Source organism: Loxodonta africana, chromosome 11 (assembly GCF_030014295.1).
Source record: "Loxodonta africana isolate mLoxAfr1 chromosome 11, mLoxAfr1.hap2, whole genome shotgun sequence".
In the NCBI taxonomy this organism is placed as follows: domain Eukaryota; kingdom Metazoa; phylum Chordata; class Mammalia; order Proboscidea; family Elephantidae; genus Loxodonta; species Loxodonta africana.
Window position 1 is genome coordinate 17,402,215 of NC_087352.1, and position 27,761 is coordinate 17,429,975.

General features: G+C 49.2%; 2 protein-coding genes across 11 annotated transcripts in view; one reads left to right on the forward strand and one right to left on the reverse strand.

Annotated features, from left to right (window-relative positions):
• The window catches only part of TMEM143 (transmembrane protein 143), a 43,206-nt gene extending 16,084 nt beyond the window's left edge, over positions 1 to 27,122 (forward strand). For 2 of the 3 annotated variants that reach the window (XM_064294029.1, XM_064294030.1), the window contains exons 4-8: positions 2,961 to 3,155; positions 6,111 to 6,241; positions 12,780 to 13,059; positions 18,388 to 18,577; positions 19,438 to 27,122. In XM_064294029.1, coding sequence (XP_064150099.1) covers positions 2,961 to 3,155; positions 6,111 to 6,241; positions 12,780 to 13,059; positions 18,388 to 18,577; positions 19,438 to 19,652 — 1,011 coding nt within the window. In that variant the 3' untranslated portion in view covers positions 19,653 to 27,122. The remainder of the gene's footprint in view (positions 1 to 2,960; positions 3,156 to 6,110; positions 6,242 to 12,779; positions 13,060 to 18,387; positions 18,578 to 19,437) is intronic. The other variant, XM_064294031.1, reaches the window with a different exon arrangement.
• EMP3 (epithelial membrane protein 3 (MAM blood group)) lies at positions 21,655 to 26,151 on the reverse strand. 8 transcript variants are annotated; one of them, XM_064294033.1, is made up of 6 exons: positions 26,016 to 26,151; positions 25,549 to 25,646; positions 24,650 to 24,746; positions 24,284 to 24,386; positions 23,253 to 23,393; positions 21,655 to 21,920 (listed from the first exon to the last, which is right to left on the reverse strand). In XM_064294033.1, the coding sequence occupies exons 2-6, from the start codon at positions 25,602 to 25,604 to the stop codon at positions 21,751 to 21,753; spliced, it is 567 nt and encodes a 188-aa protein (XP_064150103.1). In that variant the 5' UTR covers positions 25,605 to 25,646; positions 26,016 to 26,151; the 3' UTR covers positions 21,655 to 21,750. The 8 variants fall into 8 exon arrangements, with proteins under 8 accessions (XP_064150103.1, XP_064150104.1, XP_064150109.1 ...); XM_064294034.1 differs by lacking the exon at positions 26,016 to 26,151 and adding an exon at positions 25,863 to 25,966; XM_064294039.1 differs by lacking the exon at positions 25,549 to 25,646 and having other exon boundaries at positions 24,650 to 24,742.
• Positions 27,123 to 27,761: the final 639 nt, after the last annotated feature.

Below are 27,761 nucleotides of genomic sequence, written 5' to 3' on the forward strand. Positions count from 1 at the left end.
GTCCGGGGCAGTTTGGTTACACAAGTATTTTTATAGGGTAAAAAAGAGGAACCAAACCATAGGCAGGGCAGTTACAGGAAAATCAATGACTATTGTAATAATCACAGTCTAATTGGTTTCTGATTGTTAATAGTATAGTTAGCGATTACAGATAGTTTCACAGGATGCGTAGATCATGGTCATAAGATGCTTACATATATTTTCTTTGATTATCTTGCAAAAGGAAACCCTGGTGGTGTAGTTGGTAAGAGCTATAGCTGCTAATCAACGGTCAACAGTTCGAATCCACCAGGCACTCCCTGGAAACCCTATGGAGCTGTTCTACTCTGTCCTGTAGGGTCACTTTGAGTTGGAATTGACTCGACAGCAATGGGTATTTTTTTTGGCTTTATCCTGCAAAAATACCTTGTTGGCAACAGTGCTCAGACAGTGCTCTTCCTAGAAGGTGTATTTTGAGGGGTGTAGATGGTCACTTGGTGTCCTGGATTGAATTATGTCCCCCAAAAATGTGTGTATTAACTTGGTTAGGCCATGTGTGGTTGTCATCCATTTGGTGATTTTCTTATGTGTTATAAATCATAATCTCTGCCTGTGGTTAAAAGGATTAGGGTGGGATGTAACACTCTCGCTTAGGCTACCTCCCTTATCCAGTGTAAAGGGAGTTTCCCTGGGGTGTGGCCTGCACCACCTTTTATCTTCCAAGAGATAAAAGATAAGGGAAGCAAGCAGTGAGTTGGGGACCTCATGCCACCAAGAAAGCAGCACCAGGAACAGAGCACGTCCTTTGGACCCAGGGCCCCTGCGCCTGAGAAGCTCATTCACCAGGGGAAGATCGAGGACAAGGACCTTCCTCCAGAGCTGACAGAGACAGAAAGCCTTGCCCTGGAGCTGATGCCCTGAATTTGAACGTGTAACCAACTAGACTGCGAGAGAATAAATTTCTCTTTGTTATAGCCATCCACTTGTGGTGTTTCTGTTATAGCAGCACTAGATAACTAAGACACTCGGTTAAGACCCCTCGGGGCATATGATTTTATATCCTGGTTTTGACCACCAAGGAAAAACATGCTTTTCTCAAAAACATAGCTGTTAGTCTAGAAGTCCAGATTATGATTAGATAGCATGGTCAGCATATTATTCCTTTGTCTCACTGACCACACTGAAAGTTATCTTTTCTTGAGGTACAAGGATGCCCCCAGGGTTTCTGATCAGAGCATCTGCATTGATGGTGGGGCCGTTTCCTGGGAGGAGTAGACTGAGAAAGGAAGGTGGGCAGGGAGAAATGAAGCGTTCTCTTTGGTCCATCTTTGATGAAAGATGCCATCAGCCATCCAAGTGGAGATGTCAAGTGGATAATAGAGTAGAAGAGTCTGGAGCTCATACAATGCATAGGGCACACTGAGCTTCAAGTGTGCAAAATCTGAAACAACCTTGTTGTGTACCATGGAGTTGATTCCTACTCGTAATGACCCTATAGGACAGAGTAGAACTGCTCCATAAGGTTTCCTAGGCTGTAATCTTTATGGAAGCACATCGTCAGGTCTTTCTCTCCAGGAGTGCTGGGTGGGTTCAAACTGCCAACCTTTTGGTTAGCAGCTGAGTGCGTAACCACTGTGACACCAGGACTGTGTGTCCTATAGTAGGGGATTGCATTATTTAGCCGATCCCTTATGGCTGACTTACAGTTAGCCTACTTCTAAAAGACTCAGGGACCAATAATGGTGATGGATGAACAACACGATGAACATATTTAATGTCATTGGACTGTACGTGTGAAGACTGTTGGAATGGCAAATGTTTTGTTACCTATATATTTACCACAATTAAAAAAAAAAGTCTGGAGCTCAGAAGAGAAGCTGGGGATGGTTGGTGGAGGGAGGAATAGGTTTGGGAGGGGAAATGTTGAATTGTTCTGTTGGAAGGTTAGGGATGGGGTCTGGGGTATGATCTGTGGACTTGACATGTGTTAGGTTTGAATGACAGTACATCCGAAAAGAAGTGTCAAGTAGGGAGTTTGTATCAGTTGGTACAAAGGCTTAGCTTCTGTAATAAACAAATCCCACAACACCATGGTTTAAAGAAGGTGTAGGTTTATTTCTCTCCTACTGCGGTAAGAGGGCGCAGGGTGGCTAGGCGGTCTGTTCCACATGAGATCATCCTGGGACCCAGGTTCCTTTCATCTTGTTGCTCTGCTATCCCTTAGGGTATTGTCTTCATCTCTGTGTGACCAAAACTAGGTCGTGGGCAAGACAGTGTGTTAGGCTGGCCGGACAAGAAAAGGGCAGAAATCCAGGGAGCAAGACCTATGGAAGTGACTGGAAGGTGCATTTGTCATTTCGCTCAGGGTTTATAGCTGAAACCATAGTCTCCAAGCCACACCCAGCCCCAAGGCAAGCTGAGAAATGTAGTCCCTGGACAGCCTGCGTCCACTCTCACCTCTGTTTCTGTGGGAGAAATTATGTCACCCAGAGCTCAGTTTTTCCATGAGCAAAATGGGCTAGGCAACTGGAAGCTCAATTTTCTTTATTCATTCAACAATTTTTGGGGGGGGGGTGGTATATGAGGTCAGCAAGGCAGAGACCAGTTCATGGGGGCTGGGGGGTCGGGGGGAAGGGTACCGTGAAGGTTGTGGAGAGATTCTGGATTTTATTCCCAATGCAGCACGAAGCCGCTGGTTGGTGTTGGTGGACCAGTAGCAGCCTGCTCCAGAGTTGGATGTTAGGTCTGGAACTTGAAGGAGAAGGCTGAGCTGGAGGTGTGAGTTGAGTAGTTATCTACACAGAGATGCTGTTTAAAGCAAAGGAATGGTGAGGCGCCTTAGGGTGAGCTAGAAGAAAGCTTAGGATCAAGCCCTGGGAACCCAGTCATTTAAAGGACAGGGACAGGAACATCCTCAAGTTTCCCAACGATCCCCTTGCTATGACCACACCCATTTTCCTTCTCTCTCATCCTCCCTTCAGGCCTTGTATGACCCCATCAACCCTGACAGGGAGACCCTGGACCAGCCTTCCCTAACGGACACCCAGCGTCTGTCCAAAGAGCAGGAAGTACTTAGGGCTCTGGAGCCCCTGCTGACCCAGGCCAACTTCTCCCCGCTCTCCGAGGACACCCTGGCCTACGCTCTGGTGGTTCACCACCCTCAGGATGAGGTCCAGGTAAACCCAAAACCCATTGCTGTGGAGTTGATTCCTACTCATAGTGACACTATAGGACAGAGTGGAACTGACTGTATGGTTTCCAAGGATTCAAACTGTGGACCTTTTGGTTAGCAGCGGTAGCTCTTAACCACTCTGCCGCCATAGTTTCCAACTCAAATTCCCAGTGGGCCTTGGGGTAGGGGTGGGGCCTCTGAGAAGTAAAGGCTGTTGGGAGTTGTAGTCCAGACCTCAGGGGACCAGTCCATGTGGCACCTCTGGTGAACTAGAAAAACGAACCCCATTTTCAGGTTACTCCACCCCCATCTGTTGGAAAAGTATCGTAAGATACAGAGTTTCTTAGGACTAGAAACATTAGTGTCATCCGCCAGATAATTATAATAAGAAATAATGCAAAATGCCCATCCTTGAAGTCAACACAGTTCTAATAAAAATACTTTAAAATATTTCAAAGTTCCACATTTTTTCTTTTTTTTTTATTGTACTTTAGATGAAGGTTTACCGAACAAACTAGTTTCTCATCAAACAGTTAGTACACACATTGTTCTATGACATTGGTTAACAACCCCGCAACATGTCAACACTCTCCCTTCTCAATCCTGGGGTTCCCTATTACCAGCTTTCCTGTTCCCTCCTGCCTTCCAGTCTCTGTGCCAGGGCTGGTGCATCCCTTTAGTCTTGTATTGTTCCATGGGTCTCTTCAATCTTTGGCTGAAGAGTGAACATCAGGAGTGACTTCACTACTGAGCTGAAAGTGTATCTGGGGGCCATACTCTCAGGGTTTCTCCAGTCTCTGTCAGGCCAGCAAGTCTGGTCTTACTTTTTGAGTTAGAACTTTGTTCTACATTTTTCTCTGCTCTGTCCAGGGCCCTCTGTTGTGATCCCCATTAGAGCAGTCAGTGGTGATAGCTGGGCACCATCTCGTTGTACTGGACTGAGTCAGGTGGAGGCCATGGTAGATGTGGTCCATTAGTCCTTTGGACTAATCTTTCCCTTGTATCTTTAGTTTTCTTCATTCTTCCTTGCTCCAGAAGGGGCGAGACCAGTGGAGTACCCTAGCTGGCTGCTCACAGGCTTTCAAGACCCCAGACGCTACTCACCAAAGTAGAATGTAGAACATTTTCTTTATAGGCTCTGTTATGCCAGTTGAGCTAGATGTTCCCCAAGACCATGGTCCCCAGAGCCCTCAGCCCAGCGATTTGGTTCCTCAGGGAGTTTGGGTGTGTCTATGGAGCTACCATGACCAAAGTTCCACATTTTACTGATCTGGAGATGCACTTTCTCTAAAGTCGTATTTGCTCATCTCTGAAATGTGGACCTGACTTACAAGCAATGGTGTGACATAGTTTAATTGGCGACATATTTTGTTTTTTGGAGGGTTCACAAAATAATATCTGTCCTAGTTATCTAGTGCTGCTATAACAGAAATGCCACAAATGGGTGGCTTTAACAAACAGAAACTTATGTTCTCAGTTTAGGAGGCTAGAAGTCCAAATTCAGGGTGCTGGCTCTAGAGGAAGGTCCTTGTCTCTTCGGCTTGTTTCCTGGTTCCTTGGAGATGTCCATGTGGCTTGGCATCAGTCTTCCCCCATCTCTACGTGCTAGCTTGCTTGTTTAATCGTTTTTATATCTCAAAAGAGATTGACTCAAGACCAAACCAAAACAACTAAACCTGTTGCCATAGTGTCAATTCTGACTCATAGCAACCTTGTAGGACAGGGTAGAACTGCCACATAGGGTTTCCAAGGATCATCTGGTGGATTCAGACTGCCAACTTTTTGGTTAGCAGCCAAGCTCTTAACCACTGTGTCACCAGGGCTCCTGACTCAAGACACCCTGCCCTAACTCTGCCTTATTAACATAACAAAGACAACTCACTCCCAGATGGAATTATAACCACAGGCATAAAACCAAACCCATCACTATTGAGTCAGTTCTGACTCCTAGTGATCCTACAGGACAGAGTAGAACTGCTCCATAGGGTTTCCAAAGAGGGGCTGGTGGATGCAAACTGCCAACCTTTTGGTTAGTAGCCAAACACTTAACCACTGCACCACCAGGGCTCCACCACAGGCAGAAAGACTAAGATTTTATAATGCATGTTTTTGGGGGACACAATACCCATTGCCTTGGAGTCGATTCTGACTCATAGAGACCCTATAGGACAGAGTAGAGCTGCCCCATAGGGTTTCTAAAGCTGTAGTTTTAATGGAAGCAGACTGCCACAGCTTTCTGCCTCAGAGTGGATGATGGGTTCCAATGCAGACCTTTTGGTTAGCAGCTAACTGCTTAACTGCTGTGCCATCAGGACTCCTTTCATAAAATGATAGGGTATCTTAAAATCAGTGGCATCTTTATGTTGAGTAAAGTAATAAGTCAGACACAAAAGGACAAATACTGTACAACCCCACTCGTATGAAATTTCTAGAATAGGCAAATTCTTAGAGACAAGAAGTGGATTAGTTTACCAGGGGCTGGGGTGGGTAGGGGGAGGGGTGGCAGAAAGGGAAATGAGGAGCTATTGCTTGATGGGTACAGAGTTTCTGTTTGGGGTAATAAAATTTTTGGAAATGGATAGTGGTGATGGTTACACAACGTGATGAATTGATGTCACTGAATTGGCCATGTAAAAATGACTGAAATGGCAGATGTTTTGTTATATATATCTTACCTCAATAAAATTTAAAAAAGAGGTTACAAAAAAAATTCAGTGGTATCTTAGAAATATGGTAATTAAGATGACTTGGTGCTGTGAGTGGCATTGTCTTAGATGGTGTGTTCTTGTGCAGTACACAACATGAACAACCATATATGGCTGCCCTGCCTAAACTCTGGATGCTGATAAGCCTGGGGAAAGGAGGAAGTCATTGGAGGGAGGGTCAGCTAATTCCAGCATCCTGTCCTCACATCCCAGCCCATGTTCATCCGCTCTGCCTCCTTCATCCCCCTTGGCAGGTGACAATAAATTTGGATCAGTACATCTACATGCATTTCTGGGCTCTGGGCCAGCGAGTCGGGCAGATGCCCCAGAAGTCCAGTGTGGGCTCCAAACGTGGCTTCTTCACCAAGTCACCCCCCACAGAGAGGTGAGGTGGCTCTTGTTCCTCAGCTGCATCGAGAGGGAGTCAAGAGGGGACAGACTGGTCAATGTTTAGGTGTGGGTGTCTGGGGTCCTGGTGGGAAGTCGAGAAAGGGGGGAGGGGTGAATCATCAAAATGCTGCCTTTTCTTTCCAAGGGAAAGTGAGAACTACCATTTCTCAGAGAAGACAAAGGGTAAGCTCTGTTCTCCCATTTTCCGGATGAGGAAAACTGAGGCTCAGAGAGGGAAGGCCACATTCTGCAGAAAGGGTGCAGCCAGGCCTCTGATGAACAGCTGATTTTTAACTGAGGACACTCAAGTACAGGCTATGGTTATCGGGTCTTTTCTCCTGTGGTTCTGCTGGGTGGGTTTGGAGTAGAACTTCAAACTGTTTAGAATTAGCATTTCTAACAAGTTCCCAGGTGATGCTAATGCTGCTGGTTAGGGACCAGTTCTGACAACCACTAGTAGAGCAGTGGTTCTCAAAATTTATCATATATAAGAATCACCTGGAGATCTTCTTAAACTATAGTTGATTCAATATATCTGGGGTAGAAATGCAAATTCTCAGCAGGGATTCTAACTGGAAGCAAACTGGTTTGAAGCCCCGGTTTGAACCCCCAACACTTCCATTAGCAATGGAGTGCTTAACCATTGTACCACCAGGGCTTCTTTACTTAATAATGGTGGGAAAAAAATATCAGAACTAAGCTAAGAACTAATGTAAGCCAGATCCTTTTATGGTCAGCCAGTGAGCCTATAAATTACCCAACCCTTCTGGAAATGAGTTTATCAAAACGTTGTTGTTCTTAGTTGCCATTGAGTTGACTCCAATTCATGGCTACCCCATGTATACAGAGTAGAACTGTGCTCCATAGGGTTTTCAAGGCTGTGACCTTTTGGAAGCAGATCACCAGGCCTGTCTTCCAAGGTGCCTCTGAGTCAGTTTGAACCGCCAACCTTTCGGCTAGTAGTCAACCACTTAACCATTTGTGTCACCCAAAACTCATTACTGTCAAGTCGATTCTGACTCATAGCAACCCTATAGGACACAGTAGAACTGTCCCATAGGATTTCCAAGGCTGTAATTTTTACTTAAGCAAACTTCAACATCTTTCTCCCATGGAGCAGCTGGTGGGTTCAAACCACAGAACTTTTGGTTAGCTGTCGAGTGCTTAACTACTGAGCCACCAGCTCCTTGTTGTTGTTAGGTGCCGTCGAGTCGGTTATGACTCATAGGGACCTACATACAACAGAACAAAACACTGCCCAGTCCTGTGCCATCCTCGAAATCATTGCAATGTTTGAGCCCATTGTTCCAGCCACTGTGTCAATCCATCTTGTCGAGGGTCTTCCTCTTTTTCTCTGACCCTCTACTTTACCATGGATGATATCCTTCTCCAGGGATTGGTCCGTCCTGATAACATGTCCAAAGTACATGAGATGAAGTCTTGCCATCCTTGCTTCCAAGGAGCGTTCTGGCTGTATTTCTTCCGAGACAGGCTTGTTCATTCTTCTGGCAGTCCATGGTATATTCAGAATTCTTTCCCAACACCGTAACTCAGAGGCATCAATTCTTCCTCAGTCATCCTTAGTCACTGTCCAGCTTTTGTGTGTATATGAGGCGACTGAAAATATCATGCCTTTGGTCAGGCACACCTTAGTCCTCAAAGTGACAGCTTTGCTTTTTAACACTTGAAAGATGTCAGATTTGCTCAATGCAATACATCATTTGATTTCTTGACTGCTACTTCCATAGTGTTCATTGTGGATCCAAGTGAAATGAAATCCTTGACAATGTCAATCTTTTCTCCATTTATCATGATACTGTTTATTGGTCCAGTTGTGAGGATTTTTGTTTTATGTTGAGGTGTAATCCATACTGAAGGCTGTAGTCTTCGATGTTCCTCAGTAAGTGCTTCAAGTTCTCTTCTCTTTCAGCAAGTGAGATTGTGCTATCTGCATGTTTCAGGTTGTTAATGAGTCTTACACCAATCCTGATGCCCCGTTCTTCCTCACATAGTCCAGATTCTCGTATTATTTGCTCAGCATACAGATTGAATAGGTATGGTGAAAGGATGCAACCCTGATGCACACCTTTCCTGACTTTAAACCAATCAGTATCACCTTGTTCTGTCTGAACAACTGCCGCTTGATCTATGTAAAGGTTCCTCATAAGCACAATTAAGTGTTCTGGAGTTCTCATTCTTGGCAGTGTTATCCATAGTTTGTTATGATCCACACAGTCATATGCCTTTGCATAATCAATAAAACACAGGTTTAAACATCCTTCTGGTATTCTCTGCTTTCAGCCAGGATCCATCTGACATCAGCAATGATATCCCTGGTTCCACGTCCTCCTCTGAAACCAGCCTGAATTTCTGGCGGTTCCCTGGCGATACACTGCTGCAGCCGTTTTTGAATGATCCTCAGCAAAACTTTGCTTGCATGTGATATTAATGATATCATTCTATAATTTCCACATTTGGTTGGATCACCTTTCTTGGGAATAGGCATAAATATGGATCTCTTCCAGTCAGTTGGCCAGGTAGCTGTCTTCCATATTTCTTGGCATAGACGAGTAAACACCTCCAGTGCTGCATCTGTTTGTTGAAACATCTCAATTGATATTCCATCAATTCCTGGAGCCTTGTTTTTTGCCAATGCCTTCAGAGCAGCTTGAACTTCTTCCTTCAGTACCATCGGTTCCTAATCATATGCCACCTCTTGAAATGGTTGAACATCGACTAATTCTTTTTGGTAAAATGACTCTGTGTATTTCTTCCATCTTCTTTTGATGCTTCCTGCGTCATTTAATATTTTCCTCACAGTATCCTTCAACTCGAAGCTTGAATTTTTTCTTCAGTTCTTTCAACTTGAGAAATGCCGAACGTGTTCTTCCCTTTTGGTTTTCCATCTCCAGCTCTTTGCACCTGTCATTATAATACTTTCTTTTTGAGCCGCCCTTTGAAATCTTCTATTCAATTCTTTTACTTCATCATTTCTTCCTTTTGCTTTAGCTGCTTGACTTTCGAGAGCAAGTTTCAGAGTCTCCTTTGACATCCATCTTGGTCTTTTCTTTCTTTCCTGTCTTTTCAATGACCTCTTGCTTTCTTCATGTATGATGTCCTTGATGTCATTCCACAACTTGTCTGGTCTTTGGTCACTAGTGTTCAATGCGTCAAATCTATTCTTGAGATGGTCTCTAAATTCAGGTGGGATATACTCAAGGTCATATTTTGGCTCTTGTGGACTTGCTCTGATTTTCTGCAGTTTCAGCTTGAACTTGCATATGAGCAATTGATGGTCTGTTCCACAGTCGGCCCCTGGCCTTGTTCTGACTGATGATATTGAGCTTTTCCATCATCTCTTTCCACAGATGTAGTCAATTTGATTCCTGTGTGTTCCACCTGGCAAGGTCCGTGTGTATAGTCACCATTTTTGTTGGTGAAAAAAGGTATTTGCAATGAAGAAGTTGTTAGTCTTGCAAAATTCTATCATTTGATCTCCAGCATTGTTTCTGTCACCAAGTCCGCATTTTCCAACTACCGATCCTTCTTCGTTTCCAGCTTTCGCATTCCAATCACCAGTAATTATCAATGTATCCTGATTGCATGTTTGATCAATTTCAGACTGCAACAGCTGATAAAAATCTTCTGTTTCTTCATCTTTGGCCCTGGTGGTTGGTGCGTAAATTTGAATAATAGCCATATTAAGTGGTCTTCCTTGTAGGCGTATGGATATTATCCTATCACTGACAGCATTGTACTTCAGGATAGATCTTGAAATGTTCTTTTTGACGATGAAGGCAACGCTACTCCTCTTCAAGTTGGCATTCCCAGCACAGTAGACTATATGATTGCTTGATTCAAAATGGCCAATACCAGTCCATTTCAGCTCACTAATGCCTAGGATATCGATGTTTGTGTGTTCCATTTCGTTTTTGATGATTTCCTATTTTCCTAGATCCATACTTCATACACTTCACTTTCTGGTTATTAATGGATGTTTGCAGCTGTTTCTTCTCATTTTGAGTCATAGCACATCAGCAAACGAGGGTCCCGAAAGGTTTACTCTATCCACATCATTAAGGTCGACTCTACTTTGAGGAGGCAGCTCTTCCCCAGTCGTCTTTTGAGTGCCTTCCAACCCGGGGGCTCATCTTCCAGCACTATATCAGACAGTGTTCTGCTGCTATTCATAAGGTTTTCACTGGCTAATGTTTTCAGAAGTAGACTGCTGGGTCCTTCTTCCTAGTCTGTCTTAGCCTGGAAGCTCAGCTGAAACCTGTCCTCCATGGGTGACCCTGCTGGTATCTGAATACTGGTGGCATAGCTTCCAGCATCATAGCAACACACAAGTCCCTACAGTACAACAAACTGACGGACATGTGGGGGATATGTATATATAGAGAGATTTATATCAAGAAAGTGGCTTTTAAAGTCATAGAGGCTGGAACATCCTAAGTCCGTGAGTCAGGATAGAGGCTTCTCTTGATTCATAACGTAGACACAGGGGCTGGTGAACCCAAGATCTGGAAGTCAGAGAGCAGGGCTCTTGGTCACGGGCTACAAAGATTGATGAATCCCAAGATCGGCAGGCAAGATCACAGGTAAGCTGCTAGCTCAAGTCCTAAGAACCAGAGGTCAGCTGCAGGATCCAGCACAAGCTTAAAACCCCACAGCCTTGCCAGAATGTCCACTTATATTCGTTGCAGGCTATGCACCCAAGGAAATTTCCTACTCACAGCAAATCCCATCATGGGGGGATCACATATCAAATCTCAACAGGGAAGTGATCACATTATATGAATGCCAAAACACAGAATCATTGCCCAGCCAAGTTGACACACAATCTTAACCATCACAGTTTCCTTCTCCAGAGGCTGGTACCTCCTGATAACATGTCCAAAATATGTGAGACAAAGTCTCATCATCCTTGCTTCTAAGGAGCATTCTGGCTCTACTCCTTTCAAGACAGGTTTTTTCATTCTTTTGGTGGCATGGTATATTCAATATTCTTCACCAGGCCCATCATACAAAGGCATCGATTCTTCTTCAGTCGTCCTTATTCATTGTCCAGCTTTTGCATGGATATGAAGGAATTGAAAACAACATGGCTTGGATCAGGTGCACCTTGGTCCTTAAAGTGACATCTTTGCTGTTTAACACTAAAGAGATCTTTTGCAGCAGATTTGCCCAATGCAATGCATCATTTGATTTCCTGACTACTGTTTCCATGGGTGTTGATTGTGGATTCAAGTAAAATGAAACACTTGACAAATTCAGTCTTTTCTTCATTTATCACGATGTTGCTTATTGGTTGGTCCAGTTGTGAGGATTTTTGTTTTCTTTATGTTGAGGTTTAATCCATACTGAAGGCTGTAGTCTTTGATCTTCAACAGTAAGTGCTTCACGTCCTCTTCACTTTTACCAAGCAAGGTTGTGTCACCTGCATAATACATTTGTTAATGTGTCTTCCTCCAATCCTAATGCCCTGTTTTTCTTCATAACCAATCTATGTGTCCAACAATCAGGGATTGCGTTATTTAATCAATCCCCTATGGTTGGACACTTAGCTTGTTTCATGGTTGGACACTTAGCTTAGTTCTGTTTTTTGTCCCACCATTTTTGAACAAAGGGGACTTGGTGGCACAATGGTTAAGTGCTTTGCTGTTAACCAGAAGGTTGGTGGTTCAAACCCACCCAGCCACTCCATGGGAGAAAAGACCTGGCAATCTGCTTCCGTAAAGATTGTTGTTGTTAGGTGCCATCGAGTCAGTTCTGACTCATAGTGACTCTATGTACAACAGGACAAAACACTGCCTGGTCCTGTCCCATCCTGACAAATCATTTGAGCCCATTGTTGGAGCCACTGTGTCAATCCATCTTGTTGAGGGTCTTCTTCTTTTTTGTTGACCCACTAGCAAGCATGATATTCCTCTCCAGGGACTGGTGCCTCCTGATAACACGTCCAAAGTACATGAGACAAAGTCTCACCGTCCTTGCTTTTCAGGAACACTCTGGCTGTACTTCCTGCAAGACAGATTTGTTCATTCTTCTGGCAGTTCATGGTACAAGGCAGTTCTATTCTGTAACACACGGGCTTGCTATGAATCAGAATGGACTTGAAGGCACCTGACAATAACAACAGTCCCTGGGTGATGCAAATAGTTACCAAACTTGACTGGAAACTTAAAGGCTGACTGTTCGAGTCTACCCAGAGGTGCCTGGAACAAAGGCCTGTCCCAAACTTGACTGCTAACTTAAAGGCTAGCTGTTTGAGTCCACCCAGAGGTACCTGGCACAAAGGCCTGTTGATCTACTTCTGGAAAACCAGCCATTGAAAACCCTATGGGTCACGGTTCTACTCTCTGGTAAACATGGGGTCACCATGAGTTGGAACTGACTCAACAGCAACCAACGACAATTATTAAGTAGCCGTTTAAAATGGTTGTGTAACTGCAGATTCAGAGAGAATGTCCTGGGATTAGAGGGGGCAGCCCAGGGTGGTTCTGACCCTGCTCTGTGTCTCCGCCCATCAGGAGATACTTTAAACGGGTGGTGCTGGCAGCCCGGACGAAGGGAGGGCACCTGGTGCTGAAGAGCTTCAAGGACACGCCGCTAGAGGGACTGGAGCAACTGCTGCCTGAGCTAAAAGTGCGCACGTCGACCCTACAGCGTGCCCTGCTCAACCTCACGCTGATTGTTTCTGGTGTGGCGCTGTTTGTCAATGTGGGCATGGTGGTCCTGTCCGACCTCAAGGTGGGCACCTCATTGTTGCTGCTCTTCTTTGCTGTCTTCATGGGCCTGCGGGCCTCCAAGGTAAGTAGGCCATTTCATCATGGCCCTGTGACCCCCTTTCTCAGCATTCAGCCAGATGCTCAGGCCCCCCAATATTTTTGTTTCATGCATTAGTCCTGCATCATGGTGTGCTTCGTGTCCTTCCTCTTTCCTCCCTCCCTCCCTTGTAGCTTTCCTTCCTCTCTCCTTCCATCCTTCCGCCCGCCACTTCCTTCCCAACCTCATTTACTCAACACAACCTTCAGCAGATTTCTTAATCCCTTTGTGGCTCAGTTTCCTCATCTGGAAAATGGGGACAACAGTGAGACTCATCTCATAGGGTTGTTGTGAGGATATGATGAAAAGTAGGGGACACAATGCCTGGCCCATGGCTGGCCGTGAGAGTTAACAGCCATCACTGAGTGCCTGCTTTGAGAGGAAGCTTAGGGACACGGAGAAGGATGTGGGTTTTGGAGTCAGACTGCCTGGGTTTGAATCTGATGCTACTCTCTTCTAGCTGTGTGACCTTGAATGAATCGCTTAACCTCTCTGTGCCTCAGCTCTCACATCTAGAAAGTGGGAATGATTATACCACCTAACTCATAGGGTTGTTGTGGGGATTAAATGAGTTAATATGTATATAGTCCTGAGAACAGAGCCTGGCACACAGGGAGGTATTACTATTATTATTATTAATTGTGTGTTTGTTCCCTGGGGCTGGGCTTCCCAATCCTGGTAAGGTATTATTATCACCAGAGGAGTTAATCTATAAATGCACCTTTCTGAGCCCCAGCCCAAATGGACTGACTTGGAAACTCTGAGGCTGAGGCTCAGGAAACTGTATCTCTGACAAACCTCTTCCTGATTCTGCTACATGTGGGTGCAGGGACGCCTCGTACAGTTGTACAGGTTGTTTACCATACAAGGCTTCCTGGCATAGGGGGCAGGTAGGGGCTGATGCTCAACTTGTGCTCTGCCTGCCAAAGCAGGTGCCCTGTCTTGAGGCTGAGGGGCTGCCATTTCCTGCCTTTCCCAAGGGTTGGCACTGGCTCCGGGAGTATGCGAGGCGTCCGTTGTACCCGATCATTTACTTGCTGGTTCATTGGTTTTCAAGCTGTTTCTAGCCATCCCGGCAACCTCCTAGGCAGCCTGGTAATAAATCCTGCAGATAACAGCCAGGCTGTGTTGGCTGAGAAGCTGCTAGGATTCCCCAGCCAAGGAGAGTGTCTCGTGGAACCCAGGTGCATTAGCAGGGCTCTTGTTGTGTGCCATTAAGTCGATTTGGACTCATGGTGACCCCATGTCACAGAGTAGAACTGTCCCATAGGGTTTCCAAGGCTGTAATCTTTACGGAAACAGACTGCCAGATCTTTCTCTCGTGGAGTGGCAGGTGGGCTCAAACTGCCGACCTTTTGGTTAGCAGCTGAGCATTTAACCACTGTGTCACCAGAGCCCCTTCTTAGCAGGGCTAGGAGAGTAATTTCTGCTTGCCCCACGTCTGAGGTGGTTCCCCGAAGAGGCAGGATTTGAGTGAAGATTTGAGAGAGGCAGATTGAACCTAGCAGATAAGGTAGCAGGTGAGCACAGCTTGGCGTATATAGGGGCCAGAATCTGGGGTGCCGGGTAGAGAGGTGAGGCCCCAGAGGGTGGCAAAAGCCTTGAGTGCTGAGGTGAGGGCATGGACTCTATCCTCGGGCAACAGGGAGCCATGACGTGTTGGAAGCTCAGAGACTGTGATGTCCTGGAGGACACACAGAAGGGGCTGAGAGGAAAGGCAGGGAGGCTGCTGGGGAGGAGACAGGAGACGGAGTCCCAGCCCAGGATGGACTGTTTCACCCCTTAGTGGCTCTAGAGACTATGGGACCTCTCAGGCTCTGAGAGGCCCAGGCTAAAGCCCATCTCACTAGTTAGTTTGGTGCCATTGTTAAATATTTTTCCACCCCCAGGGGCTGAACCTCATCCCTGCAACATGCACCCTGTCCAGGCTGTGTCCCAGCCACCCCTCCCCGCCTCCCACTAGCTCATTTGCTCCCTGTGGCTCCCAGATCTGCGTGCCCCACAGGTACCTCTCTCAGTCCCCACATCGCTGTCCTCACCAGCTGTCTGGATATGGGTGCCCAAGTCCTTCCCACACTCACCTCCCCCACAGCCTCCTTCTCCCAAAGTCTGAGGCAGTCTCAGTATGGCTTCACTCACTGCCCCCAGACACTCTGAACAGAGGCTGGGAGGCTGATTTCTCTGCGAGGTGCAGGTCCCTCTTCTTCCTCTTGAAGGTCTCATCCACTTCTGGGCTTCCCACAACCATCTCTACACCCTCTTCTAAATCAGCTACCCACGTACAGCCTGGTGCAGCCACCCTGGAACAGCCCTCCCTGCCATCGAGGCTCCTACCCACTGTGGCCAGGCTGAGCACAGCGTCTGCCCCAGGTTCCCTCTCTGTGCATGGCCCGGTTGCCCCCTTTCTCACTACCTGGACCTGGGAGCCTCCCAACCTGTCGTGCCACAGCGTGTCCTTCCAGCCCTTCCTTGTCTCTGTGGCCACGCCCCTGCATCTCCGTGGCCATGCCCTGGTTCAGCTCCTAGTCCTGGCTTCCTCCCAGGCCTCCTAGCTTCTTCCCTGGCCTCCCAGCTTCTTCCCTGGCCTCTTGGCCTCCTGCCGGACTCCTGCAGACTGTACTTCACACAACCCCAAAAGTGGGGACAGAGGCTGCCCAGTCGCCTGGCTAGTGATTGGGTAGACAGTGGGGCTGCCCTAGATGGGAAGCTCCTGCCTCAGGAAGAGCTGTGTGAGGGTGAGGGGGTGGGGGGAACCGCTTTTCTCAGTGTGGCCATGATGAGTGTTTCAGGGACCGTCCAGGTGGCAGGTGGTGGTCCCTCTTTTGGGGGAGATCTGGCTTCATCTGTGTGCCACGGAATGGCAGGACCCACCCATCAAAGGAATGCAAATTCGACTCCACAGGCTTGGCAGAAGCAAACACAAAACCCAGTGTGTTTTCACACCAGTAACTCCCTAACACACGCAGGCACGATTTCTGCATCTTGCCCTCAACTGAAGAAATGGCGATTGGTTCCAGCTCAGGGGTATAAGCAAACTGTGCTGGGCTTGTACAGAGGTAATGTCCCCACCACCTGTGTCAGCTGTATGCTTTCTGCGATTTTCAGGGGTTCGTTGACTTCACAGGAGCCCTGGTGGCACAGTGGTTAAGAGCTCGGCTGCTAACCGAAAGGGGACGGTTTGAACCAGCCTCTTGGCTGCAGAAAGATGTGGCAGTCCGCTCCCGTAAAGATTACTCATTGCCATCAAGTCGATTGCAACTCATAGTGACCCTATAGGACAGAGTAGAACTGCTCTGTAGGGTTTCCAAGGCTGTAATCTTTACGGAAGCAGACTGCCACAACTTTCTCCCATGGAGCAGCTGGTGGGTTCAAACAGCTGACCTTTCGGTTAGCAGCCAAGTGCTTAACCACTGTGATACCAACGATCCGTTATGTAAAGAATTCAGCCTTGGAATCCCTGTGGGGCAGTTCTACTCTGTCCTATATGGTTGCTATGAATTGCAATCCACTCAAAGCAACTGGTTTGGCCTTTTGGGTTGACTTCACAGAGATTTGGCCTTAGGCCTCAGATGAGATTGTCAGTGGGCAGACAATGGATACTTTAAAAGGAGGTACCCACCACAGGGTATGAACGAATATTCAGTAAAAGCTAGTGTCTGTTATGGACTTGGTCCAAAGTGCTTTATTAACTGTATATTAACTTTCTGAAAGGAGACCTTGTGGCATGACAGGTAAGTGCTGGGTTGCTAACCGAAAGGCTGACAGTTGGGAACCACCCAGCAGTGCTGTGGCAGAAAGACCAGTCGATCTGCTTTGTAAGAATTACAGCCTAGGAAAACCTATGGGGCAGTTGCTCTGTCCCATGGGGTCATATGAATTGGAATTGACTGGGCAGCACCCAACAACAAAAACTTCCTAATCCCCCACCCCATCAACCCTATGTTACAGGCAGTGTTATGTAAGGAGTTACGTCTTCGCCATGGGCCCACAGCTGGAAGGGGGCAGGGTGGGAACTGGCACCCAAGCTTGCCGGCTATGTAGTGAGCCCATTTTATGGAGGAATGGAGGAATCCAGGCAGAGGTTTACAGTGTGATCCCCAGAGGGCAACCATATGCTCTCACTTTCCCTCCTTGGAGACACCAACAATGGGGAAGGGAGTCCAGGAAACCATGAGGACATGGGAGGAAGGAGGCAGTCAACAGGCAGCTGAGCTCCAGACCTGCCCCCCTAGTATTTCTTCTGTCAAAGAAGTTTTATGTCTGTTTTCAGTTGCCCTTTCTCTTTACAATTTAATATTTTAAAACTTTTTTAATTATGAGAAAGTTCAAACAAATACAGAAGCAGAGAGAACAAACAATATGATGAACTCCCTTGTACCCAGTATCCAGCTTCAACAATTAGCAATGATCACAGGTTTCATCCAAAGCTCCAAAGATACCCCTTGCCCCAACGATTCAATTATTTTGAAGCAAATCCTAGGTATAACATCTGGAAATATACTTTGTTTAATGTACCTCTGGAAACCTGATGGCATAATGGTTAAGAGCTATGGCTGCTAACCAAAATGTCAGCAGTTCGAATCCACCAGGTGCTCCTTGGAAATTCTATGGGACAGTTCTACCCTGTCCTCTAGGGTCGCTATGAGTCGGAACGTACTGGATGGCAATGGGTTTGGCTTGGTTTTTTTTTTTTTTTAATGTGCCCCTAAAAGATTAAAAAAAAAAAAAAAAAGGCTGTCTTCTAGTCAACACCGGCTCATGGCGACCCCATGTGTTAAAGAGTAGAACTGCCCAAAGGATTTTCTTGGCTGTAAACTGTAATCTTTACAGGAGCAGAATCGCGATGGCCTTTCTTCCGCGGTGCTGCTGGGTGGGCTTTGACCACCAATCTTTAGGTTAGTAGCCTGGCAGCCACGAGCAAATCATTTGCACCATCCAGGGGATTTTAAAAACTATGGTAACCAAAAAGCCTAAAACAAAAGATCGTTATCTTTGGAAACCCTTGAACAAATCCATTCACATGATGAGCGAACCAGGGCAGCGATTTCTAAAAACTGTAGTCTTCCCACCAAGGTGCGACCAGCGACGGAGTCACTGGGGCGAGAATCTGTGTATTACAATATAGATCTCCAGGCCCCAGCCCTGGAGCCCCTTCCTGTCGCCCCTCCCCATAATCCCGCAGGAAGGATCGCGCCAGCTTGAGTGGCTGAGGGGTGTGTGTGCGTACAGGCAGGAGCCTGGGGCCGAGCACCCCCCGGCCCTGCCCTCTCCGGTCTCCGAGCTGAGCCCGCGCGGCCGCTGTCCCGTCTGCAGATGTTCGGGCAGCGGCGCAGCGCGCAGGCGCTGGACCTGGCGCACATGCTCTACTACCGCAGCACGTCCAACAACTCGGAGCTGCTCACTGCCCTGACCCTGCGCGCGCAGAGCGAGCACGCCAAGGAGGCGCTGCTGGCGCGCAGCTTCCTGGCACGGCTGCCGGGTGGCGCGAACCGCCGACCCCAAGGTAGGAAGCGGCCCTCGCACCCAGCCCGGGTGGCCCCACCCTCGGAGGCACGGCTCTATATCATCGCAGCCCCGCCCCCAAGAGGCCATTTCCAGGTCCTATCGCAGACCTGTATCCCTAGAGACCCCGCCCCGCCCATCGAGGCCCGCCTCTGAAGGGCCCCACCCCAAGAGGCCTCTCCCAGTAAATCAAGGCTCCGCTCTCTAGGGGGCACGACCCATCGCAGCCCTACCCCCAAAGGTTCCTCCAAGCCACTTTGCGGCCAGCTTCCTAGGGGGCCCCGCCCCCGAGAGGCCCCGCCCCGCCTTGCAAGCCTAGATGGACCGCTGCACAGTCCCTAGAGGGCCGAGGCTCCATTACTCAGTCCCAAGTATCACTACGTTGGTGAGACACCGCTCCCACGCTGCCCGCTCCCTCTCATAGCTCAGCTCCCCGTGGGGAATCTGACCGAGATTTCCGAGGTTACCCCGTCGCTCAGCAGATGGAACCCCTGAACCCAACTTCCGACGCGATGAACTCCGGTCGTGTCATGCATGCCCTTCTCCTTCCCATACGTGAGCCTGCACCCCTTCCTATGTGGATCTCAGACCCCCGTCCCTACTGGAGCCTCCGCTCTTCCCTGAATAGGAATCCCTAACCGCTTCCCAGAGGAGAACCCCAGAGCCCAGCCTCTTGGCCTCCGGGACTCTCCTAGGCCTTGTCACACTCCCCTCCAACTCTCAAGTGTATCCCCGGTCTTCTCCCAGACCCGGGCCCCTCGGATTACCTATCCTGCATGCCTCCCGCTGCCCCCTTCCTGTCCTTCCCCTCCCAGGCCGACCTACTCACAACACCTGCTTCTCCTCCCCCCCCCGCCCCAGAGACATCCCAGTGGCTCCAGTCGGAGGTGGAGAGCTGGCTCCTGACCCAGTCGGGCTGCGAGGTGAACTTCAACGGTGCTCGGGCTGTGGCCCACCTGCAAGCTCTGACCCCCAGCATCGGGCTCTACCCTCCCCGGGGTTTCCCCAAACTAGACCAGCAGACTTCAGTTACTTCTGAGATCCCCCAGGCCACACCTCGCAGTGACAACCCCTAACAGCAACCTCCTTGCTTAGACCGGTTTACGCACTTGGCTTGGCACTAAGCCCCGCTGCTTCGACGAGCTGTCAATCACAGCCACGGAACTTCGCCACGCTTCAACTCCAATTACTGAGGCGTGGCAATCACTTTAGCCAGAGGGTCAAACAGAGCAGCCAATCAAGGCAGCCCACAGTTGCTAGGCTTCTGATGAACAGCCAATCAAAGCTAGTTCTGCTTCTGTTCTATTGTTTAGTCCCACCCCCACCTTAAACTGAGTGGTTTGACTAGGGGATAGGGGCGGTACCAGCCTATCACGGCAGGTCGGCTCTGTCTTTTCTAAACCACCAGGCACAGTAAAACTGTGCTCTGCGAAGTCTACATATCACTGTCTGTTTAGCCTGCTCTTGGCAAACTGCCCGTCCTGTGTACTAAGCCAGGTGCCAGCCAGCAGCCAATGAGAGCCATTTAGCTCTGTCCCCTGGCAAACGGCCAGTGACAGCTGCTGGGCACTATCAACCTTGGACAGCCAGTTGTCGCTGCTCAGAAGCAACCAATCAGAATTTCTAAAGGAAACTCGATCTTTGTAACTATTGCCGCTGCGTATGTGGCGGGCCATCTGGTCAGCTGCTGATCAGCTCATCCCGGCTGAAGGGGTGGGAGCCCTGTGCCAGGCAGAAAGCTGTGGGCCTGGAGGAACCAGACACCGTCTTCACCCCAAGACTCTCCTACTCAGGCTCCCGACAACCTCAGGTGCCTTTCTGACCCTTCTACAGCAACTACCTCGTTCTGGACCCCCACTGTCAGCGGCCTGTGCAACATTTATGGGTCTATCAATTTCTCCTCTATCTCCTCCCAAAGGAATAAATCATGTTTAGTAAGTCTTGATGAGTAGGGTGAGGTGGATGGGGGAGGGGCTGCAGGACGTGGAGGGACGGAAGGCATCCGAATCCTGGAAGGGACTCGATCTCGGGGGATAAAGGGGGTGCTAATGCATGTGGGTACTACCAGCCTTGGGCAGGCAGGCAGAGAAAGCTGTAGTCCTAGAGGGAGGCTGGGTTCTTGGTTGGTGAGATAAAGACGGGTTGTGGGTCAGAGAAGAGAATCTTGGGAGGACCTGGTTCCTGAGAAGAGGCCCTGGGTCCAATGAGCTGAGATAGGGAGGCTGTGTACCGTTGTGCAGGTTGGTCACTGCACAAAGGTACACAGCCAGGGGATGTTGTTGTTAGGTGCCATAGCGACCTCATGTGCAGAGTAGAACTGCCCCATAGGGTTTCCTAGGATGTAAGTAATCTTTACAGGAGCAGATAGATTGACAGGTCTTGTCTTCTGAGGAGCCACTGGGTGGGTTCAAACCTCCAACCTTTCAGCCATCAGCCAAGCACTCAACCGTTGCGCCACCAGGGCTCCTATGGGTAGGTGTAAAATCCAGTCTGTGCCCCTTGTTCCTGTGTGTTCTGGTATGGGCCGGGTCATATGGGCCAGAAATGGCCTTTGGGGTCAGAGGCAGCCTTTGGGGAAAGGGGAGAAGAGTGATTGGGTCCTAGTGAGGGAGGGAAACTGGGTTCCAAGAGGGAAAAGGAAAACTCTGTTCCTAGAAGAAAGGTCAGAAAGACAGGAAAGGACAAAAAAAAAAAAAAAAAAAAAAGAGGATCAGTAATCTAGAACACACACACCATGCCTAGGTCCCAAAGAGAAAAAGAGTGACAGACCCTTGTGGAAGAAGAGAGAACTGGGAACCGGGACTCCTGAGTCCTAATAGGGTTTGCTTAGACTCGGGCTAGTTCTTTCTCAGAAGTGCCTGGAGGTCTAGCATCAGGTGCGGGCGGGCTCCTGGGTCCTAAGACAGGAGAGGCTTGGGCCTGTGGGAGGAGAAAGGCGGCAGGGGACTAGGACTCCTGTGTCCAGCATTCCGAGGGCGAGTGGCTGGGGTGGACTCTCCTTGGCTCAGGAGGGGTCAGGCGCGAGCAGCCTGGGTCCCTAGAGGAGGCAGGCAGGAAGGAAAGAGGGAAGGGCAGGGCCCGCGGTTATACGCTTTTATTTGTTGGAAGACACTCGGAGGAGGGAGCTTCCGTGTGCAGCGAAAAGGCCGGTAGCGGCAGGGCAACGCAGACTGCTCACTCTCGCTTCCGCAGGTGGATGTAGATGATGCCGCTGGCCAGGGCGAGGGGGAAGGCCACCCAGGCCAGGGCGAAGCAGTATCCGAAGCTGCCCTCGGACGTATGGTGCTTCAGGATCTCCTTGGCGTGGATGGCGTAGATCAGGGCTCCAGTGAATACTGTCACGCCTGCGGGGAGACGGAAACCACGCATCACTCAGGATCCGCAAGACGACTACATTTCCCACCAGCCCCTGGGGCAAAGAAGCCAACGGAGGGCGCGTGGGCAGCACCGCTGCTTGCTGGGAGTTGTAGTACGCTCCCCCTACCGCCATGTACCGAGGGTACTACAGAGTAGCCTCGGGCAATTTATTTAATCTCCGTGGGTCCCGTTTATTCATTCACAAAACAAGACGACTGTATTCATTCACTCATGCCAATCACGCAAGGATTGAATTAGTAAAATAAACAATTTAGGAGGATAATGTTCCATAAACTGAGGAATACGATTAACGGAAGGAGCCTTGATGGCGCAGTGGTTAAGCGCTCGGCTGCTATCTGAAAGGTCGGTGGTTTAAAGCCACCAGCCCCTCTGTGGGAGAAAGATATGGCAGCCTGCGTCTGTAAAAATTTACAGCCTTGGAAGCTCTGGGGCAGCCCTGCCCTGTCCTATAGGGTCGCTATGAGTCGGAATTGACTCAATGGCAGTGAGTTTGGGGTGTTTGGTTTTTGAGTAACCGAGCCTTTTGCACCTGAAGTCAAGAAAATTAAAATGTATGCAAAACTCCCTGAAGTGTCTGGTACCCAGTAGGTTCACAAGAAACAGCAGCTGGTTGCCATTATAATACCACTACTATGATGATTCTGGAAACTTTGGTGGCATAGTGGTTAAAAGCTAATCAAAGGATCGGCAGTTTGAATCCACCAGGGGCTCCTTGGAAACCGCATGGGGCAGTTGATTCAGAAATCTCTAGGTGGTGCAAATGGTTAAGGGCTCGGCTACTAACCAAGAGATCAAGAGGTTGGTAATTCATAACCTACTCAGAGGAGCCTTAGAAGAAAGCCCTGGTGATCTGCTTCCAAATGGTCCCAACTTTGAAAACCCTATGAAGTGCAGTTCTGCTCTGCACAAACGGGGTCACTATGAGTTGGAATTGACTTGATGGCAACGTTTTTTTTGTTGTTATTGTGATTCAGAGCTCTCTCTTGGTGTATTAATCAGCCCCCCACCCCATCTCTGGGGCCCGAATTATTTGCCCACATCCCCTTCCCCAGCCCAGGCTCCTTGAAGTCTTACATGCCAGCCTCCCCATGGCTCAGGAACCCACACTTCAACCAGCAAATAGTCACTGAAAACTACAACTCCCATCAGTCCCTCGGGCAGACAGGTGGCCCCTTGGGACACCTCTGCTGGTCCTTGGGCTGTTGGAGGTTGTTTCCTTTCACTAGATGTGCATTCCAGGACCCCAGCATCCTGACACGTCCCCTCCCTTCCCCTCAGTTCCTGGGGTTAGTGCTCACTGGTGCAAAGCTGGCAGAAGCCGGTGGCGTAGAAGAGCCCTCCTCGCCTCATGGTGTAGAGCTGGAACATGAATAGGATGAAGGAGAGGCAGCAGAGGATGAGGGAGAGGACCATGAGGATCTGAACCGCCTTCAGCCAGCCTGCAGTAGGAGACAGAGATGGAAGTCACAGTAGGGTCCAAAGTTCCAATTCCGTCTATTTGCACTTCATTTGCCTCTTGTCTCCCCTTACGCCCCGCTCCCATTTGGAGCCATACCCCTTGGGTACTTAGGCATACCACTTATATTGACCTTGTATCCTATAACTTTTCTAAATTCCCTTTTCAGTTCTAGCAGTTGCTTTGCAAATCCTTTATGATTTTCTGCATAAACGAACACATCCTCTGGGAATAGAGACAATTTTACTTCTTCCTTTCCAATCTTGACACTTTTTATTTCTTTTAGTTGTCTTGTAGCACTGGCTACCTCCAGTACAATGTTCAATAGAAGTAGTGAGAGCAGACATTCTTGGCTTGATCTTGGGGGAAAAGCACTTATTTTTTCACCTTTTTTCATTTAGGATCTTGGATGCAGCCCCATTCCTAACTCAGATGCATCTGGCTCCACCCCTTTAGACCTTTGGAAGGACATAGTCCTACCCCTTTAAAAACCTTAATGTAGCACCAGCCCACCTCCTTGGAACTTGGAACTGATCCAGCCATCCATTGGGAGTACCAGCCCCATCTCCTTAGAACATTGGAAACATAACTCTTTCTTCTCAGAATCTTGGGGGCTTCCTTTCCACTCCTTAAATCTATATAGCCTGTGGCCCCCACCCTTTTTGAATCGTAAGGCGAGGGTGGGGGCGCTTCAGTCCATCTCCTTTAAAGTCTGAGTATATTGCCCACCACTGTGCAGGTGGGCAGAAAACCCACTGGCCTCACCCATTCAGCCTTGAGGCCTGAATCCCTCCACGCAAAATTTGGGGATTCCCAGTCCTTGGTCCCCAGAAACTAGCAGATCTGTCCCCATCCATCCCTCTCACCCCTCACCATTCTCGCTGACATTACTGCAGGTCCACGCTTCGGTACTGCTGTTCCAAGTACAATCGTACCAAAGATTCAGGGACTCCTTCCCAGGGAGAGTCCACCAGGACTGGGGTGGATAAAGAAAAGAGGATAGGGTTAGGAAAGGACAGTGGACAGGGTTAGGGGCCCTGTGGGAGGGGTTAGGAAAAGGATGAAGTGATAGGGAAAGGGTGGAACCAGGGAAAGTACGGATTTAGAAGGAAAGGGGGTGGGGTCAGAGGAAAAGAAAGATGCTAGGTAAAAGGGGGCGGGGTCAGAATGGATTTAGAGGAGGGGCGTGGCGGGCAGTCTGCAGGAGAGCCTGAGGACCTGGTGCTCCAAGTAGCTTACCTTGTCCAAAGTGGCCACGAAAAGCAGGATGAGGATGAGGATGTGAAGGGCCGAGACCACCAGCAGGAGGAGAGACATAGCTGCGGGCAAGCCCTGGCTGGGGGGAGTCAGGAGGTGGAGTCCCCACTGGTGGAACAGGGGCAGGTGAAACACCCAAATGCTACTGGTGGAGGGGGCTGGGTACCTGGAATCCTGGGTCTAAGGGAGGATGGGTCCTAGGTGCCTGGACTTCCAGGTCTGAGGGAGGAGGGGTCTGGGGGTCTGGACTCCTGAATCTGGGGTAGAAGGGGCCGGGGAGCCAGGGCTCCTCGGTCTGAGTGAGGAGGGGAGTGGAACTGGGGACTCCTGGGTCTGAGGGAAGAGGGGGCTGGGGCTGGGGACTCCTGGGTTTGAGGGAGCAGGCAGCTGGATCTGGACTTCTGTGTCTGAGGGAGGAGGACGGCTGAAGGGTTGGACTCATGCGTTCCCTAGGGGCTGGAGAGGGGATCGACTTCTGGGGTCCAAAATCGAGCAGGACTAGGCATGTAACTCTTATCTCTTCAGAGACCTGTCCTTGGCCACATAAGGGCCAGGATATGAAAATTCAAGTTGACACCCTCCAGATTCATCAGGAACTAGGGGCTGTCCCCAGGGTCTGGCACCCTTGACTCACCCCACTCCTCTCCTGGGGAGGGGGCGGATGGGGTGGAGGGGAACCCAGTGACTCATCTGGTGACTCATCCCCCCCCCCCCCAGCACCAGGGAAACCCCAGCCCCGGGCTGTGCCCACTAGGTCTCCACCCCACCCTGCTGCCAGACTGGAGCCTGCTGGAAGCCAGGGTCTTTACGGGGAAAACGGACTGAAATCAGTATTTGGGGAGAAGGAGGCCCAAGAAGAAGAAACCAGCCTTCCACGACACCTCAGTGTCCAGAAACGGGGGAGCCTGGAGGTTGCGAGGACTTGGGGTGTTCTCATGCAGAGTCCTCAGGGGAGAGTGGAGACTCCCGGGGGAAAAACCTGCAGGAAGTTTTTTGGGGGGGCTCTTCTGGGACTCTGAAAGCCTGCCGGGCCCCTCCCCTTCGCTTTCCCTCATCCACGCCCCAAGTGCTAAGAGATCACTTCTGAAATTCCAAGGATTTCCATGGGACCCGGCCTGGGGATGTCTATCCCCAACTGCCGCACTCCCCAAGTCATGAAAGAAACTTCAGCCAGAATAACGGACTGGAAACTTACCGAGAGCCGCGGAAAAAGTCAGAGTCGGAGTCTGCTCCCTCGCTAGGGCCTCGGTGCCCCGCCCTTCACCTCCCTCCTTCCACCCTCTGGAGGCCCCCGCCTCCCTCGCAGCCTGCCTCCCTCCCTCCCTACTCACTCTCCCCTCTGGCTCACCCTCTCTTTCTCCCCTTCAGTCTTGGAACTTTTGCTTGCTCTCTTTCTCCTTTTGCCTCTTGTCTCTCTTTCTCCTGTCCCTCCTCACTGCCCAGGCCTCCTTCTTTCTCTTCTCTCACTGTCCTGATTTCTCTTTCTCTGCTCCTCTCAATATATACTGACCCTTTTATACCCACCCTAGCCGCACCCAGCTGAGGTCTGCAGCCAGGGGGAGGGCCCAGATTCTTAGGTTCCTCCTTCTCCTGGCCCCCACCCGCTGCCCCCCAGACGGGTATCTCTGGGGCTACCTCCCAGTGTGGAGATGAGAAATTCTCCCAGGGAAGCTTTGGGGTGGGGCTGGCTTCAGGGGCTGATTCTCAGGCCTCCATGTCTTGGCCTGGGACTGGATGTCTGTTGCTTGGTGGGGCTTGGGGCTGGACACTCAGAATGGAGGGGGTTCAGGGAAGGAGGCTGCATTCCGGAGGACTGGAATGAACTGGGGGCTGGTGGAGCTGGTACCATGATAGGGGAGAGGGGTCAAAAAAAAACCAAACCCATTTCGGTTGGGTCGATTACAACTCATGGTGACCCCCTGTGTTACAGAGTAGAACTGCTGCATAGGGTTTTCTTGTGTAAGGAAGGAGCCCTGGTGGCACAGAGGTTAAGCATTCAACTACTAACTGAAAAGTTGTCGGTTTGAATCCACCAGCAGCTCCATGGAAGAAAGATGTGGCAGTTGGCTTCTGTAAGGATTTACAGCCTTGGAAACCCTATGGGACAGTTGTACTCTGTCATAGGGTCACTACGAGCCAGAATTGACTCAATGGTAATGATTTTTTAATCTTTGTGGAAGTAGATCACCATGCCTTTCTTCCTCTGTGCTGCTGCTGGGTGGGTTCAAACCACCAACCTCCAGGTTAGTACACTTTGCCACCCAGGGACCATTGGCAGGGGCTACAGGGATGGAAAATGGAATATGTGAGACTCTGGAAGGTGACAAGAGTTGGAAGTTATGAATCTCAGCTCCATTATTTCCTGGCTGGTTGACCTCGGACCAATTATTGGTTCCTAATCTGTGAAGTGGTTATAATAAAGGCAACACTGCTAATGATAATAATACTGTAACCATCATTCTGACACTGTAATGAGTATTGAGTAAGGTAATAACCGTATGTTATCACACCTACCCATTCCTTCCTTCCTCATTTATTGTACATCTACTGTGAGCCAAGAGTTTGTAATGAACAAAGCAGATTATAATGTTACTATGGAGTTTACCTTCTAGGAGCGGGAGACATATTATAAAGTGAAAACATACCAATGGACAGGATAGATTTCTGATCATGATAAGTTTGTTGCAGGAAATATAATACGTGTGATGGAGATTATGATGGGAGGCTGCTTATATAGGGTGATCAGGGAGGCCTCTTTGAGGAGGTGACGTTTGATCTGATACCTGAAAACAAGAGTTATTTGAATGCTGGAGGGAAGAGGAAACAGCTAGCGCAAAGGCTCTTGAGAGAACAAGCTGGAGTTGTTGGGAGGACAGAAGACCTGTGTGGCTGGAGCATCGGGAGCTAGAGGGAGTGGTGGGAAGGAAAATCAAAGGGGGCCCTTGAAGGCAGTGGGTGGAGTTTGGATTTTTCCCTCAGTGCAGTGGGGCACCGTTGGAGGGTTTTAAACAGAAGGGTTACATGATCCGTGTAGTACCAGGGACTTAATGTTAATCGAATTTATTCTTTGGTTATTGATTTAGGATGGGGTGAT